This window comes from Mercenaria mercenaria, chromosome 15, assembly GCF_021730395.1.
Source record: "Mercenaria mercenaria strain notata chromosome 15, MADL_Memer_1, whole genome shotgun sequence".
NCBI classification, from domain to species: domain Eukaryota; kingdom Metazoa; phylum Mollusca; class Bivalvia; order Venerida; family Veneridae; genus Mercenaria; species Mercenaria mercenaria.
The window spans coordinates 44,055,462-44,074,161 of record NC_069375.1 but is presented as its reverse complement, the minus strand read 5'-3'; the positions used below and the strand labels follow the sequence as shown (position 1 = coordinate 44,074,161).

General features: G+C 35.2%; 1 protein-coding gene across 4 annotated transcripts in view; it reads right to left on the bottom strand.

Annotated features, from left to right (window-relative positions):
- The window catches only part of LOC123552791 (dynamin-1-like), a 56,782-nt gene that overhangs the window by 11,335 nt on the left and 26,747 nt on the right, over window positions 1-18,700 (bottom strand). For 2 of the 4 annotated variants that reach the window (XM_053525134.1, XM_053525132.1), the window contains exons 13-16: window positions 9,595-9,707; window positions 4,660-4,789; window positions 3,572-3,718; window positions 291-544 (exon numbers count right to left, since the gene is read on the bottom strand). In XM_053525134.1, the coding sequence (XP_053381109.1) occupies window positions 291-544; window positions 3,572-3,718; window positions 4,660-4,789; window positions 9,595-9,707 (644 nt within the window). Of the gene's footprint in view, window positions 1-290; window positions 545-3,571; window positions 3,719-4,659; window positions 4,790-9,594; window positions 9,708-10,305; window positions 10,419-12,776; window positions 12,887-18,700 lie in introns of all 4 variants that reach the window. The other 2 variants (XM_053525133.1, XM_045342536.2) reach the window with 2 other exon arrangements.

The window sequence follows — 18,700 nt, the reverse complement described above, 5'->3', positions numbered from 1 at the left end:
TACAAAGCTAAATATGAAAAACACTTTTAATAATTATTTCTCTAAATAGAGTTGAACCTACCCGAGCTGTCACCTCTATTAAGCAGCCACTTGCCTTAAGCAACCAGTCAGCTAACTTCCTAAACTGACTTTCTGTTTTGTTTTCTTAAGCAGTCACCTGCCTCTAGCAGCCAGATTATGCTGCTCCCTTGGTTGGCTGCTTAACACTGGTTTGATTGGTGGTATATTTATTGTCTCTTAGAAATAATATTATATTATATGGCCCAATATGACATGGTTTTAATTCCTACCCTGCGTATCCACCTCCATCCATTTGTCCATGACTTGGCTCCAACCATTCATTGTCAACAGGTGGCGGCACAGGAGTGGACACTGTGGAAACCGATACATCTCCAATGATCTGCAATGCCTCCTTTGTGGTATGGTACATGCGCAGAAGTTCCTCACGCCGTACCGTCTCCTCTGCCGACTCCTCCATCAAACTGCTCTGATCCGTAGTGGAGTATAGATGTGCCATCAACTCTGCTCCAATAAACTCCTTTACCTATGAAATGAAAACTCAATGAGGTTAAGGAATGAAAAATGTTTGTTTGCTTCGGGTTAAGAGGTTTTTTTCAACAGTAATTTAGTTATGTAATGGCAGGCACTTACATGTAACGTAATCAGTTTCCCTGTGTTCTGTACCACTACTCTGCAAGTAATTGCCAACTTCTCCACAAGAATCAGAGGCAGAGGCTGAATGATTTCAGAAACAATGTCTTATATCAATTGTCATGGAGATCATACACCTTGCCCATGGATCAAACTCGCGACCAAGGAATGAAAAATTGTGCTTTTTAATTGTGAAATAAAAATAGAAGTACTAGTTACCTGCATGGAACTATCTATGAAACAAAGTATCTGAGCTGAAGTGTCACATTTTGAAACCAATCATTTTTACTTAAGATGTGAAATGGAAACTTCAGCAGTCACATTTTGAAACCAATCATTTTTACTTAAGATGTGAAATGGAAACGTCAGCAGTCACATTTTGAAACCAATCATTTTTACTTAAGATGTGAAATGGAAACTTCAGCTGTCACATTTTGAAACCAATCATTTTTTCTTAAGATGTGAAATGGAAACGTCAGCAGTCACATTTTGAAACCCATCATTTTTACTCAAGATGTAAAATGGAAACATCAGCAGTCACATTTTGAAACCAATCATTTTTACTGAAGATGCCAAATGGAAACGTCACCAGTCACATTTTGAAACTAATCTTTTTTACTTAAGATGTGAAATGGAAACTTCAGCAGTCACATTTTGAAACCAATCATTTTTACTCAAGATGTCAAATGGAAACGTAACCAGTCACATTTTGAAACCAATCATTTTTACTTAAGATGTCAAATGGAAATGTCACCAGTCACATTTTGAAACCTATCATTTTTACTTAGGCCTAAAAAAAAAATTCTTTGTTTCGGGTAACATGCTAAAAAAAATTAGGGTATGTAGGTCGGAATTTTTTTTTTTTTTGGAATTTTTTTTTCTTAAGGGAGACTTTCCGGAAATTATTTTTGTGTCAAACAATGATTCCAAATAAGGAGGTTATGCCTTTAGAGCATTAGTAAGTTGATTTCTAACATCACTGGCCATGTTTAAAGCATAAAAAGTGCAGTTTTGCAACTTTTTGTTAAAAAGTTGAAAAATATATTCTCCAAGGCCATAAAAACATCTAGGGTCGGGCCAAAAATTAAGGATAGGTTGGGATACCGGAAACAAACAATTTTTTTTTTTACGCCTCAAGATGTGAAATGGAAAACTCAGCAGTCACATTTTGAAACCAATCATTTTTACTTAAGATGTGAAATGGAAACTTCAGCTGTCACATTTTGAAACCAATCATTTTTTCTTAAGATGTGAAATGGAAACGTCAGCAGTCACATTTTGAAACCCATCATTTTTACTCAAGATGTAAAATGGAAACATCAGCAGTCACATTTTGAAACCAATCATTTTTACTGAAGATGCCAAATGGAAACGTCACCAGTCACATTTTGAAACTAATCTTTTTTACTTAAGATGTGAAATGGAAACTTCAGCAGTCACATTTTGAAACTAATCTTTTTAACTCAAGATGTGAAATGGAAACGTCACCAGTAACATTTTGAAAGTAATCTTTTTTACTCAAGATGTGAAATGGAAACTTCAGCAGTCACATTTTGAAACCAATCATTTTTACTCAAGATGTAAAATGGAAACATCAGCAGTCACATTTTGAAACCAATCATTTTTACTTAAGATGTGAAATGGAAACTTCAGCAGTCACATTTTGAAACCAATCATTTTTACTCAAGATGTCAAATGGAAACGTCACCAGTCACATTTTGAAACCAATCATTTTTACTTAAGATGTCAAATGGAAATGTCACCAGTCACATTTTGAAACCAATCATTTTTACTTAGGCCTAAAAAAGAAAATTCTTTGTTTCTGGTAACATGCTCAAAAAAATTAGGGTATGTAGGTCGGAATTTTTTTTTTTTTTGGAATTTTTTTTTTCTTAAGGGAGACTTTCCAGAAATTATTTTGCAAAATGGAAACGTCACCAGTCACATTTTGAAACTAATCTTTTTTACTTAAGATGTGAAATGGAAACTTCAGCAGTCACATTTTGAAACCAATCATTTTTACTTAAGATGTGAAATGGAAACGTCACCAGTCACATTTTGAAACCAATCTTTTTTACTCAAGATGTGAAATGGGAACTTCAGTTTTTGGGGAGGCTGTGATTTTGGTACGTGGCATTCTCTGTTTGATATTTGTCTTTGTTTTTTTCAGCAGTCACATATTGAAACTAATCAAATTAAGATGTGAAATGGAAACTTCAGCAGTCACATTTTGAAACCAATCATTTTTACTTAAGATGTGAAATGGAAACGTCACCAGTCACATTTTCAAACCGATCATTTTTACTTAAGATGTGAAATGGAAACGTCAATGGTTACATTTTGAAACCGATCATTTTTACTTAAGATGTAAAATGGAAACGTCAGCAGTCACATTTTGAAACCCATCATTTTTACTTAAGATGTGAAATGGAAACGTCAGCAGTCACATTTTGAAACCGATCATTTTTACTTAAGATGCCAAATGGAAACGTCAGCAGTCACATTTTGAAAGTAATCTTTTTTACTCAAGATGTGAAATGGAAACTTCAGCAGTCACATTTTGAAACCAATCATTTTTACTTAAGATGTGAATTGGAAACGTCACAAGTCACATTTTGAAACCAATCATTTTTAATCAAGATGTGAAATGGAAACTTCAGCAATCACAATTGGAATGAAAGCTTTTTTACTTTAAATATGAAATGAAAGTTTCAGCAGTTGCATTTGGGACAGAATCCTTTTTACTTTAAATATGGAAAATTAACTTCAATCTTCAACACTATTTTCTCTTAGCTTTTTAATTTCAAGGCAACCCTTATATATTTCAGTAACAAGTAAAAATCATAAGATTTTCTAGAACGCAGCACTATCACATGAATTGCCATATTCTAAGACTGTAAAATATATAAAAATAACTTACATAGTTAACAACAAGATGCATGAGGGTTTTTGGAACGAGGTCACGCTGCGTCTTGTTGACAATTTTTGAGTACGAGTCGACGAGGTTACGTATGGTCTCAACCTGCCTCTCCAACTGAGGATCCATTGAACCGAGATCATCTTTAGACTGAAATTAATTATGTTTTTCTGATTTTATTATAATTACATGATCATTTATCTATACCTGTGAAGATAAAAGTGATTATGATTATACTCACACTCTTCACAATGCTAGAATACTGCGCATCTGCGCAGTCTGGTCAGGATCCATGCTGATCGCTTTTCAAAGCCTTTTGCAATTAAAGACACTTTTAGAGAACAGCATGGATCCTGATCAGACTGCGTGGATGAGCAGGCTGATCTGGATACATGCTGGTTGCAAACGCACTGTGTTGGTTTTCTCATAGCGTGTCTCAAATTAATATCCCCATGAAATAGCTACTTTTGCATAAACCACAAAACTTCCTGGCCGCAAAATTGAATGACTTCTCAGAAGTTGGCAATAATTTTTCAAATATGTACCAGTAAGTGCAAAGGGCTTAAAATCTTGTCTTCTTTACGCAATCTGAAACTTGAAGGGACGTATTTCCATATTAAATAGCAGATCATATTTATAGCATGTTTTATTCAGATACTCCTAACCATGTCATAGATAGAGCCATGTAAATGAATTTCCGCCACATAAAAGAAAGATCAGCACTACTGTTTGTACTGTAGAATTGTTCTATTGTTCTCCTAGACACAGAACTATCTGACTGTATGTGTGGATGGATAATGCCAAAACTATATCCCTCTGCCTTTGGTGGGAGATAAGAAGTCAACAGTTAACTGAGGATGGACACAAAAATTGTACACGGTAAATTACGCATTTGGAAGATTTAAACTTAACCAGATAATTAACTGAATTACTAAAATACTGACATCCCTACTTAAAATATACAGTGTAGTATCAGTATGTCAAGCATGAAAATGAGCAATATATGTGACCATCAACCTTGTTCTTCAACAAAAACAAAACCTGATAATTTCCTTAATATAAACATGAATGGTGACACCCATTTTACTCACTGAGTCATTTTCTTTATCCTGAGATCTGTCCGGGTACACACCAGCACGCAGGAAGGAAGCTTTCCAACTGTCGACCTCCTCCTGACTGTCTGCCGACAATTCTAACTGTTTATAATCCTTGTATACATTTCTACAATAAAGAAATAAATTAAAACTTATTTATATACAGTCTAACCTGTACTAACGGTCACCTCCGATCAGCTATTAAACTTATACGAAATTAATTGTGTTTGAAAAAAAATATAAACCACTCTATCTTTTAAGGAACGGAACATTAATCTTAGATTTAGCGTAGACAATAAGTGCCGAGAGAAGCTTCCCTTACTAAAATGGCGAAAATTGTAAACAAACTTGTTTTTGAAGTTGGAAAATTGTCTGTAACAATTTTTGTAGTAAAAAAAAACACGCCGGAGTTTTAGATTGCTAAGAAGACCATTCGTATTGCGAAGGCAAATGCACCTCATTATATCCTGGTAAAATAATAATGGAAAACCCCAAAAGAAACAGGCCTAAAGGCTATAGACTGGTCAGAAGTCTGAACAAGAGGACCATGATGGTCCTGAATCGCTCACCTATCCCCACATGACCCAGTGTTGAACTGAGTATGACGTCGTTATTTCTATTATTTGACAAAGTGACCTAGTTTTTGAGCACATGTGACCTAGATATCATCAAGATAAAAAATTCTGACCAATTTTCATGAAGATCCATTGAAAAATATGACCTCTAGAGAGGTCACAAGGTTTTTCTATTATTTGACCTAATGACCTAGTTTTTGAAGGCACGTGACCCACTTTTGAATTTGACCTAGATATCATCAAGGTGAACATTCTCACCAATTTTCGTGAAGATCTCATGAAAAATATGGCCTCTAGAGAGGTCTCAAGGTTTTTCTATTTTTCGACCTACTGACCTAGTTTTTGACCGCACATGACCCAGTTATGAACTTGACCTAGATATCATCAAGCTGAACACTCTCACCAATTTTAATGAAGATCCATTGAGAAATATGGCCTCTAGAGAGGTCACAAGGTTTTTCTATTTTTAGACCTACTGACCTAGTTTTTGATCCCACGTGAACCAGTTTCGAACTTGACCTAGATATCTTCAAGGTGAACATTCTGACTAATTTTCATGAAGATCTCATGAAAAATATGGCCTCTAGAGAGGTCACAAGGCTTTTCTATTTTTAGACCTACTGACCTAGTTTTTGACCGCACGTGACCCAGTTTCAAAACTGACCTAGATATCATCAAGCTGAACACTCTCACCAATTTTCATGAAGATCCATTGAGAAATATGGCCTCTAGAGAGGTCACAAGGTTTTTCTATTTTTAGATCTACTGACCTAGTTTTTGACCACACGTGACCCAGTTTCGAACTTGACCTAGATATCATCAAGGTGAACATTCTGATCAATTTTCATGACGATCTCTTGAAAAAATATGGCCTCTAGAGAGGTCACAAGGTTTTTCTATTTTAAGACCTACTGACCTAGTTATTGACCGCATGTGACCCAGTTTCGAACTTGACCTAGATATCATCAAGTTGCACATTCTGACCAATCTTCATGAAGATCTCATGAAAAATATGGCCTCTAGAGAGGTCACAAAGTATTTTAAGACCTACTGACCTAGTTATTGACCGCATGTGACCCAGTTTCGAACTTGACCTAGATATCATCAAGTTGAACATTCTGACTAATTTTCATAAAGGTCCCATGAAATATGGCCTCTAGAGAGGTCACAAAGTTTTTCTATTTTCAGACCTACTGACTGGTTTTTGACCGCACGTGACCCAGTTTCGAACTTGACCTAGATATCATCAAGATGAACATTCTGACCAATTTTCATGAGGATCCATTGAGAAATATGGCCTCTAGAGAGGTCACAAAGTTTTTTTATTTTTAGACCTACTGACCTAGTTTTTGACCGCATGTGACCCAGTTTCGAACCTGACCTAGATATCATCAAGTTGAACATTCTGACCAATCTTCATGAAGATCTCATGAAAAATATGGCCTCTAGAGAGGTCACAAGGTTTTTCTATTTTTAGACCTACTGACCTAGTTTTTTACCACATTTGACCCAGTTTCGAACTTGACCTAGATATCATCAAGATGAACATTCTGACCAACTTTCATAAAGATCCCATGAAAAATGTGACCTCTAGAGTGGTCACAAGCAAAAGTTTACACACGCACGCACGGACTGACGGACGGACAGACTTCAAATTAAAAATAGCAATAACAATGTGTTTCAAGCATTAAAGTGATCTGTGATAAAAAATATTACTTTTCTAAATTTATTTCTGAATTAATAAATTGGATTTTTTTTGGAAGTGATAGATTGGACTACTGGCTTAAAACAGTTTTTAAAAGTACAATATATCATATTATATTATTATAAAATAAATGAAAGTAAATCCTTGTTCTCTCCACATAATTATGAATAAACAGAAAACTTCCCCACATGTGTCGAAGGTGGCAGCAGTACAACCTCTGATGCACTATATGATTATCTCCACAGAAATTGTATGCCCCAGAATTCGAACAGAGAACCTTTTAATTGAAGTTCTGTGCTTGGAAGTAACATTCCTCAACAAGAGTTGCCCATATTGGCATGAGTGGTGACAAACACTTTTCAAAAGGAGTTGCTCATATTGGCAAAAGAAGGTGACAAACATTCTTCAAAGAGTTGCCCAAATTGGCAACAGGTGATGACTGAATTTCTCCAAAAGGAGTTGCCCATGTTGGCAATAAGTGGTAACTAATATTCTTCAAGAGTAATTGCTCACTGGGCAACAGGTTGTGGCCAACATTCTTTTAAAGGAGTTGCTCATATTGGCAACAGGACTGTGGTTACTTAAAATAAACTCATAAAGACCTATTAATGGTTGCTGAAAGTCAACCTGTAAACGTTTGTTAAATAGAAATAAAGATCAAATAAAATTTAATGAAATAGGCATTGTTTAACAGTACAAGGAGCATGTCCATTACTACGAGGGGCGTTCAATAAATACCCGGAAAAGTGCTCTCAATTCTTCATGTATCATCAAAAATAAATGAAAATGCTACAAAATGTAGATTAGGGAATACTGAGTTGATATGTCAAAATTAGATTGTCTTTGCATAAATAATAAGTAAATGCGAGTCCCCATGGCAACGTCATGTGACGTCATCCGGCCGAATTTTGTCTCTTTTTCTATTTTACATGCGCTAAAACATTACTTGCCACTTACCTATTTTTCAAGCTACCTTTTCTTAAATTGGGTGAATATTGATATGAAAAGTAAGCGTTACGCAAATAACGTCAAATTATAAATGTGACATCATTAAAATATTTGGCAGGCATATTGAGTTGGTCGTCGCTTGAAAATCAGTGTTGAACGGAGATGTGAGATAACATTTTGTGTTTTGAATCGAAAATCAAGGAAAGAGGCATATGTTATGCTGAAAAAGGTTTGAGGGACAATGCCCTGAAGAAAACAAAATTTTATTAGTGGGACGTGACGTTTAAAAGTGGTCAGGAGAATACTGCTGACGACTTGTGTTACAGACATGAAAATTAACATTCAGTCACATTTAGTAAATTAAAGAGCTCCTTGATAGGGCATCAGTTCAGTGTCCAATTTCTTCAATACGACAGGGACATCATATGAACAGTATTTATTTATTCTTAGGAAGGTGTAAAATGCATTTAATGGTGATAAACATTGAATCAATGGTAATCACGAGTAGTATTGATTAATTGAGTGTGATATGACAGCATCATAATGACGTTGGGCCGCTTATGGGGTGATGGCGTTGCCTAGGAGACGACAAATAAATATTGTGCATGTTCTGAAATCTGTAATTTAGGTATTTGCATTCAGTATGTTCATATCCGTCATATTTTCAAATTTTAGCAAAATGAGACTAGAAATAAAGAAATGAGAGCACTTTTCCGGGTATTTATTGAACACCCCTCGTATATTTATTCAAGGACTGAACATGTTTATTATACAAACTGAGGCTATCATGAGTACTCATATATGTAGCATTTTATTTTAATAAGCCTGTGAGGTGTCAAAACTCAAGGCATTGTATTTTTTTCACAAGTTGGCCATACCCTTGCAAACTGTACCTGTAAAAACTACTTTACAGTAGAACTGTCAAACTTCTTGGGTTGATATTAAACATTTGTACATGAAATGTGATGAGTTTTGGCCATTTTATTGTACACCATATGGTAACTGAACCAAAAACATATTTGAATGCATATTTTACATACACTAAAACCACTGAAAAATTAAACAGAAACAAAACAGACCATGAGTTACTGTAATTTCATTAACATTTGTGGACACACATTTTTGTGGATTTCATAGTTGAATCAATCTAGACAAAGAAGTAAAAATTCCCATTCTATTGTTTTCAAAGTCCACCTATTACTACCTCTAAGAAGAAGTCTTTGTTTTTTTGGGGTTTTTTTTGTCGCTTTTTTGTCGTTTTTTTTTTTTTATTGGGTTAAACATCCCACAGACACAGTTTTAGGTAAAATGGTGACTTTGCAGCTTTGATGGTTGAGAAAAATGCCAGATGCCCCTCCGTGCATTATTTCAACATGGGCTGGCACCTGGGTAGAACCTCTGACCTTCCCTAAGTCTGCTGGCTGGCTCCCTCACAGTCATGAAGATTTCAACGCCTAGAGTGGGGCTTGAACCCACACCGATGAGGGGCAAGTCAGTGACCTTAACCATTCAGCCATGGAGGCCCCCTATGAAGAAGTCATTTCAACCAAAGCCATGTCAATAATTTGTGCCCATAAAATTAAATGATTTTACAGTAAAAGTTCTGCATGTAATTTCAATTCACAGCAATATACTGTTAGTGTAGTTAAATGATATTCTACAATGGCAATATGTACACCTCCTCACACCAACCACACCCCTTACCTTGTGTCCGGGTTAAATAAATAGAACATGTGTTTCTTGGAGAACAGCCCGCTGTTATCTGCGTCAGTTAACTTTAACCCATCCAACGGCATCATAAACCGTTTCTCCTTTTCCTGTTGATCATTAAAACAGTTTGACTTATTTATTTCTATTACAATTTTGAAGCTAGGGATAATGATTATGGCCTTACCTCTTCTCCATTCCTCATTTAAGAATGAGTGGAATTACCATACTTCCTTGTGTATAGTTGTGTGCAATGGCTTAAAAAAATGTGAATGCAGTTTCAGTTACTTCAACTCTCAATACCAAAATGGGTGCTTTGTGTCATGCCTTTTTTTGTAATTTCCAAATACAATGAATGAGCTTAAATGAAGTACATGCATCTATTCATATTCTTCCTGTCATCAAGAAAAAAAAATTGGGCTTTTTTTTAGATTACAGCAAAATCTGTAATTTTTGTAACAGAATTTTATCTCACTTTTTCAGATACACAACTAGTTAAAACTGCAATCACATTTTTGGAGATACAACTGAACTATTACAGCTGAAACTGGTGCAGGAGAAAAATTGGACAACACCTATATACGTATACTTCACAGAACAACACCGAGAACTGAAATATCGGGAACTAGGTCGCATTCGAGAAGTGTTCGGTAAAATGATACAGCTGTATAAGGAACAAAGGGAGGTAACAAATCCTAAATGGCCCACCTTGAATCAGGACTGAATATGGCAAACATTTTTTTCTGTTTAATGAATCCACTGTCCTGCATGTCCCGTAAATTTAAATTATCCAAAGGGAGCATGTATTTCTTGTCTTTTTCCTGGTGTTAAAGAAAACATAGAACAAACTATGCATTAGTAATCTGGCTAAATCTAGCCATAAAGCTAGTATCTTGCTAGTAGCAGATTTCTAGGAAATGTGTTTTTTGGGTTAGCTGTGTTAGTCTATATAGTCAGCTGAAATTCTGCTCTACGGAGCAGTGGGGATGTCTTGTATGTATCAGGTTTCTGGGATAAATGCTTCTTGGGTTAGCTATGTTAGTTAGTTTATATAGCTAGCTGCCTAGAGCAGTGAGGATGTCTTGTAAGTACTGGTAACAGGTATCTGGTGAAACGAATCTTGGGTTAGCTATGTTAGTTAGTTTATAAAGCCAGCTGCCTAGAGCAGTGAGAATGTCTTTTAAGTACTGGTAACAGGTATCTGGTGAAACGAATCTTGGGTTAGCTACGTTAGTTAGTTTATATAGCCAGCTGCCTAGAGCAGTGAGAATGTCCTGTAAGTAACAAGTTTCTGGGATATGTGCTTTTTGGGTTAGCTCAGCTTAATAGTTTCAAATCAAGCAGTTTTTAATAGGTTAATAATATAGCAAATCTGTGGTTGTTAAACTTGACAAGAAGAAAAGAAGGTTGCAAATAAAAGGAAGCAGTTTGTAAGGTGGAAAGTTGGAAACGTAGGTCTTCAGGTAAGAATCTGGTTACTAGGAAAGGGGATACTGAGGTTTTATTCTCTAAGATTTTACCAGGGATTCTGCTTTTATTTAGAAAAGAAACTATTCCCATATCTTATTTCTGAAAACTTTGACAAGTATCTTTTTTCAATAAAGTCATCAGTGACAAGACTAAACAATGAAGTGATTCGAAAAAAATCTCTGTAAAATATTTCTGAAGGTAACTGACTATTCATGGATGAAACAGAATCTATTCTACACAGCAACAGAGACAAGAAGCTTTATCTAATCTTTATTTCAGACAGCTGTTTCTGTTAACCTTTTCTGAAAATAAAAAACTGGGAAAAAAAACTTTTGTTTTTCAAAAATAAATTTATGCAGTTCTTGCTTAATAACTGAAGCTTAGAAAAAGATATAAAAGTATCAACATTTGAAAACATTTCAGTTATCCCAAAATCCCTCCTGCTGAAAAATGGCCCATTTGAAGGCTCTCTAACTGTGTTAACTATAAGTAAAGGCAAAGAATGCTTCTCTTATAGATGATTAAAATGTAGCTTTACCAATCCTCCAGGGGCTTTTAAGTGATTTTCCAAGTGATTTAGTCAGATGTTAACTTGATTGTTGTGTAATCTGTAATTTTTTACAATGATTTTATCCTTTATTCAATTAACTACTAAAGTAATGGGTTATCCATAGGTCTTTAGCTTTCTCTAAAGTATAACACCTGGCTTAGAATTTTCTGTTTTATAAAAAGTATGCATCTTACCCTAGTCTTAAATATAGATTTGTTTTTATAACTATGTAAAGAAATTGTTTTTTATATGCTGTGATATTATATTTATTGCCTTGTGTTGTGTTTTATGCTATAGATCTTAAAAGTCAATAAATAAATAAGTAATTGCTTGTTTGTTTTGAATTGAGTGTCATTTTCCAACAATATTTCATTTTATGTAACAGTGGGCAGCTAACCTAACAAGTGTACTTGGATTCTGTACTAGTACTAATCTGTTCTCCACAAGGAACTGCCAACTTCTCCACATGAATCAGAGGTGGAGGGTGTAATGACTTCAGACACAATGTCTTTTTATCAAAATGTCACAGAGAATGTATGCCTTGGCCTGGAATCAAACTAATATCTGCCTGGTCTGTAGTTCCTAGTGAGTTTAGCCGGTGGGTTCCCAGGTATGCAAGTCTATCAATATTGTCACATTAATAAAAGCCTGGGTGAAAGAACGGAAGTTTGCATCTAAAAAATGTATGTCTAACCTCTGATTATACATGTATATAAATAGCAGCCAAACAGAAAAAGTCTTCAGCACCGTCAACATGTATCTCTAACACATGCCCTGATAAGCTTGCAACAAACTAGAATATATCATGCACTGTCCAATAAATAAGTCCACAACCAACGAAATGCATGGTAACAAATCACATGATCACAGTTTTAAGTCACATGACCCTTTGAAGGCAATGTATTTGACTTACATACAAGGTAATTATAGTTTATAAATTAAAAAAAAAAAAAAAAAAAAAAAATTTACAAAAAAAAAAAAAATATTTAATAATGCAAAAAAGAAACTGTACAAACCAAATACTCTAGACTGATACCACTACTGAAGATATTTTTTACATTTTCAATTGTACTAAACCTACTAATACTAGAACCATTCTCCAGTCAGGTGACCATATGCATGAACATGTGATTAAACGTTTCGTGAACAAAATGGTTACCTATTTTCAGAGCTGAAGACAGCAAAGATAGGGTGTCGAGTAAAGAAGCCGGACTCGACATCTCTTATCACTAAACTGTCCAGTGGCAATAGGTACTTTTTTTCTTTTTCCTGGAACAATCAGTGGCATGTTCTACATAATGGCCAAACAATATTCTTCCAGTAACAATGAAAAACATTTTTTTCTACAATCTAGCATAAACTATCTAAAGCATCAAAATATGATGTTTGTGGAAAAAGAAAAATATTGTTGCACCCAATAAAATATTTAATGCAACAACTACCTAATTGTTTCACACAGAAATTTGAAACCAGCATAAGTATGGCAAGAGCTGTTTGTATGTCCTCCCCGATGATGGCCCTTCCAATTTCTACTTCCAAGATAACTATGACCTTTGACCTACTGAACCCGAAAGCAGCAAGGGTCATCTACTGACTGCAGACAATCTTCTAATTATGTGTCTGGACAGGAGGCCAAAGGGTTCCTTAGATATTGAGTTATGAAATTGTTTCAGTTACAAGGTCATAATGACTTTTGACCTCCTGCTTAAACATAAAGAGGTCATCTGCTGTTCATAGGCAACCCTGAGGCCTCACATGAAGTTTTGACTGCAGCAGGCAAAAGTGCTCTGAAGTTAGTGGGAGAAAGTTATTTTTAGTCTAAAGGTCAGTATGCTTTCACCTAATGTGTGGTCATATAGTTACTTAACACAGGCATTTGATGTCTGCCAGCTAAAACATTCTTCAGTTATTGAGCAGAAACAGTCTACAGGTCATTATGACTGTGACCTTTGACCCATATGAAAAAGTATGGATCATCTGGTGTCTGATGACTGTAGACTAAAGTATTCTTTACCTATTGGGCTGAAACAGTTTTCAGTTTCACTGTGACCTTGACTTTTGATCAACTTACCCTAAATCAATAGTGATAGTCCACTCAAACCAAGCAATCATTCTATGAAGTTTGATCACCATAAGCTAGAAAGTTGACCTTGACCTTTGTCCTAATAGCCATTAAACAACAAGGGTCATCTACTGACCACAGGCAAACATCCTTAAAGATTTAAGAACAGAAAGTCAAAGCATTTTGGAGTTTTTGTACAAAAACTGTTTTCAGTCTGAAAATTGTCCTATGACCTACTGACCCCTTAATCAACTTAATAAACTGACCGTAAGCAATAATCCCATAAACTTTAACCATTATGAGACCAAGCATTCTTTAGATACTTAATTCAAACCAAATGGTTTACCTATCAACAGACCATGAGCAAGACAAAATATCCCTTTTTTTAAAGCTGGCGATAAAAATTAAACATACCGATAACTCAGGCAAACCCAAATTTGAAATTATAATTACTGCAGCAGCCTTCATGTCTAATAATATGATCTGGTTAAAACTAAAATCTGCTCAAAGCTCTTGCCCTTCCTCCCTTCTGCCCTCTAGCAGATGGGTGCACCATTAACAGCCTATTCAGTACAAAGACATCTGGCTATCATAAGCAGTGTACAACAAGACTACTATAAGGTAATTATTGTATAACTTGCCTACCAGAACGGTCATTACCATATTACCCTGGACGATTCTAATAAAATATGTATAATTTATGTTGCCGCAGCATCCACAGTTTTTGATGCAGCAAAAACAATAAACAAGAGGGCCATGATGGCCCTATATCGCTCACCTGTTATCATTGCACTTGAGGACAAGAAGGTCCTCAGAAAAAATATCTAAGTCCAAAGGACAGTAACAACAAAGGGAAGAAATTTAACCAAAAAGAAAAAGAAAATTCTTACAAGGTACAGATATATCAAAATACACATAAAAATTGGAGGTACCATCCATGTTGTACCACAGAAAAGTGGTCTTGGTTTTTCCCTACGGCCAATAATAAAAAAGTTACTAAAAATAAGCTATTTATAGTAAGGTAAAAGGGAAGTAATTAAAAAAAAATTATCTTAAGTGAACAAAAGAAGGATCTGCCAAATAAATCTGTTGACATAAATGAAATTTCAGATCAGTTTCTTCATTAGTTACGGAAATATACCCATTTTAATTTGAAATAAAGGGAAGTAATTTGACATAAAATCAGTCCATAGTTATCTACCCTGATTGGCTCAGTCCAACTAATGACAATAATGAAATTTCAAATAAGTCCTATAAGTTCTTACTGATATAAATCCATTTTGATTACAATCAGGGGAGGTTATCAGATATTAAACTCTGAACCTATGCTTGGATCTGATTTGTCATGGAATCCAAGATTTATTGTTGATGAAGTTATTTTGGAAGTTTGTATCAAATAAAACCATAAATGAAGTCTCTATATGGCTGCAAAAGCCAAAATAGCCAATTTTGGACCTTTAAGGGGCCATAACTCTGGAACCCATGATGAAATCTGGCCAGTTCAAGAAAGGAACCAAGATCTTGTGGTGATACAAGTTGTGTGCAAGTTTGGTTAAAATCGAATCATAAATGAAGCTGCTATTGTGCAGACAAGGTCAAAATAGCCAATACTCTGGAACCCATTATGGGATCTGGCCGGTTCAACTAAGGAATCAAGATCTTATGGTGACACAAGTTTTGTGCAAGTTTGATTAAATTCAAATCATAAATGAAGCTGCTATTGTGCAGACAAGGTCAAAATAGCTAATTCTGGCCCTTTCAGGGGCCATAACTCTGGAACCCATAACGGAAACTGGCCAGTTCAAGAAATGAACCAAGATCTTATGGTGATACAAGTTTTGTGCAAGTTTGGTTAAAATAAAATCATAAATGAAGCTGCTATTGTGCAGACAAGGTCAAAATAGCTAATTCTAGCCCATTCAGGGGCCATAACTCTGGAATCCATAATGGAATCTGGCCAGTTCAAGAAAGGAATTGAGATCTTATGGTGATACAAGTTGTGTGCCAGTTTGGTAAAAATCTAATCATAAATAAAGCTGCTATTGTGCAGACAAGGTCAAAATAGCTAATTTTGGCCCTTTCAGGGGCCATAACTCTGGAACACATAATGGGATCTGGCCAGTTCAAGAAAGGAACCGAGATCTTATGGTGATACAAGTTGTGTGCAAGTTTGGTTAAAATAAAATCATAAATGAAACCACTAGCGTGCAGACAAGAAATTGTTGACGGACGCACAGACTGACGACGGACGACAGACGAAGGGTGATCACAAAAGCTTACCTTGTCACTATGTGACAGGTGAGCTAAAAAGACTTATATATTACTCTATATCTGTCTCTCAATTTTAACAAAAATATCTCCTGTACTTTCAAAGATATGCCTGTTTTTTGCCAGAAACTGTCTCTTTTTCTTAAATTTAAACTTGATAAAATCAAACAGCATTTTCTCCAAACTGTCTGCTTTCTATAAACACTGTCTCCTATAAATCAAGTTTCAAGAAAAAAAGTCTCCTGAATTTTAGGTCATCGAAATGTCCCTCTTTTTTGATTGACTGACAATAAGACAGACAAACAAATAGAGAAAAACAGATGGACATAATAAAATGATGTGCATAATTATTCTCCATATTGTGTTCTACATAATTATGTACTAAGTTTCTTGTAATACAAAATACTAGCATGATCAACTCTTTTCATCATAACTGAGTCGCGCCATGAGAAAACCAACCTCCTGGATTTGTGACCAGCATGGATCCAGACCAGCCTGCGCATCCATGCAGTCTGGTCAGGATTCATGCTGTTCGCTTTCAAAGCCTACTGTAATCAGAGAAACTGTTAGCGAATAGTATGGATCCTGACCAGACTGCATGGGTGCACAAGCTTGTCTGGATCCATGCTGGTCGCAAAGCCACTATGTTGGTTTTCTCATGGCGCGGCTCATATTTTGTAACTTGCTGCAAGAGCACCAAAACATTTTTGAAAGAGCAACAAAATAAAAGGAGGTGTATATTTTCCATTTTGCCTTCTATCTATAAATATCTTGTACCTTTTAATAAGTAATCGCAGGATCCATTTTTTGTGACTAACAGGACTGAGGGATGAAAGACGGACAGCCAGAATAGACAGACAGACAGAAAGGGGACAAACCCTGAAACACTGCAGGCTACTGGTAGGCTATTTAAAACATGGCTACTGCCAAGATGAAAATATCGATGGCCATTTAAAAAAAACCAGGGTCTTAACATTTTCTAATTGTAGTATCTTTGAAACAACAAATGTAAATACCATTTTTTGTGTATAAAAGCAGAGAGAAAAAACAGTATAGGCTTTAACAAACAAACAAATCTGTAGCAGAATATTTCTCTCTTCTGTTTTCAACCTAAGCATGCAGAAAGCTTATCATTCATGAAATGAAATAGTGAAATTTACATGTTGCACGTGCTTTAACATAGCAAGGTCACAGTCACAACTTTAGCAAAAGTATTACCACAGTAATAAAAATAAAATGTGTTTCCTTTTAACATTTCAGAAAGGATAAAAAAGAAAATCATGACAAACTTTAGATATGGAGCCTTTTTTACTTTACCGAACAAGATAAAAACCATCAAATAGGAACTTAATAAAACTGTAATTATATTTCAACAGGGAAACATTAAAAATAAATCATAAAAGCTTTTGTCATGTAATCATGTTTCAAAACTATACCTTCAAATTTTAATCATACAGAAAGGTCTTTAGAAAAGTGTTATGAATATGGTCAAAAAAGAAACTATAGGGATGATATAAAAGTTGTGACTGTTCCTGGATATAAAGAATAGGTTACCTTATTTGCATTCTAATTATCAGTGAAGATAAAAGAGACAGATAGAAAATTTCTCCATGGAGTAAATGTTGTAACCATTTTTTACAGAGTTTCTACAGTTTACATCTTAAGACATGGCATGGATTTATGAGACAGGCATTTGTAGAGGTCAGACGACATGTATGATCAAGTTTACACTGTCTATTCATCAGAAAAACTATATTCAGTCATGCTAATTAACTGTTCCAAAATGATCCAATCATAGCCAAGCACTCTGTATGGTAAACACCTCTTCATAATTCAAGTTATCCGGACTATGAGTTTTATAAATGCACCATAAAAAGTAGTTCTGAAAGTAGTTCCGAAAACATGAAAATCTATTTATAGATCAGGCTGTCAGGTGATGAAAAGGGGCAAAGTTAGAAAAGAAGAAAGTGAGACTTTTCAGAAAAATTGTTGTAAAAAGTAGTTCTGAAAACAAGAAAATCTATTTATAGATTGGGTTGACAGGTGGTGAAAAGGGGTTTACCGGTAGTTAGAAATGTAGAAAGTGAGACTTTCGGGGAAAAATGTTCTAAATCACCACACTGCAAACTGCACTATATTGTCGAAAAACAAGAGGACCATGATGGTCCTGAATCGCTCACCTCTTCCCACATGACCCAGTTTTGAGTATGACGTCGTTTTTTCTATTATTTGACATAGTGACCTAGTTTTTGAGCTCATATGACCCAGTTTTGAACTTGACCTAGATATTATCAAGATAAAAATTCTGACCAATTTTCATGAAGATCCATTGAAAAATATGGTCTCTAGAGAGGTCACAAGGTTTTTCTATTATTTGACCTATTGACCTAGTTTTCGAAGGTATGTGACCCTGTTTTGAACTTTACCTAGATATCATCAAGGTGAACATTCTCACTAATTTTCATGAAGATCTCATGAAAAATATGGCCTCTAGAGAGGTCACAAGGTTTTTCAATTTTTATACCTACTGGCCTAGATTTTGACCGCACGTGACCCAGTTTCGAAACTGATCTAGATATCATCAAGGTGAAAATTCAGATCAATTTTCATGAAGATCCATTGAAAAATATGGCCTCTAGAGAAGTCAAAAGATTTTAATAATTTTAGACCTACTGACCTAGTTTTTGACCGCAGTTGACCCAGTTTCAAACATGACCTAGATATCATCAAGATGAACATTTAGACCAACTTTC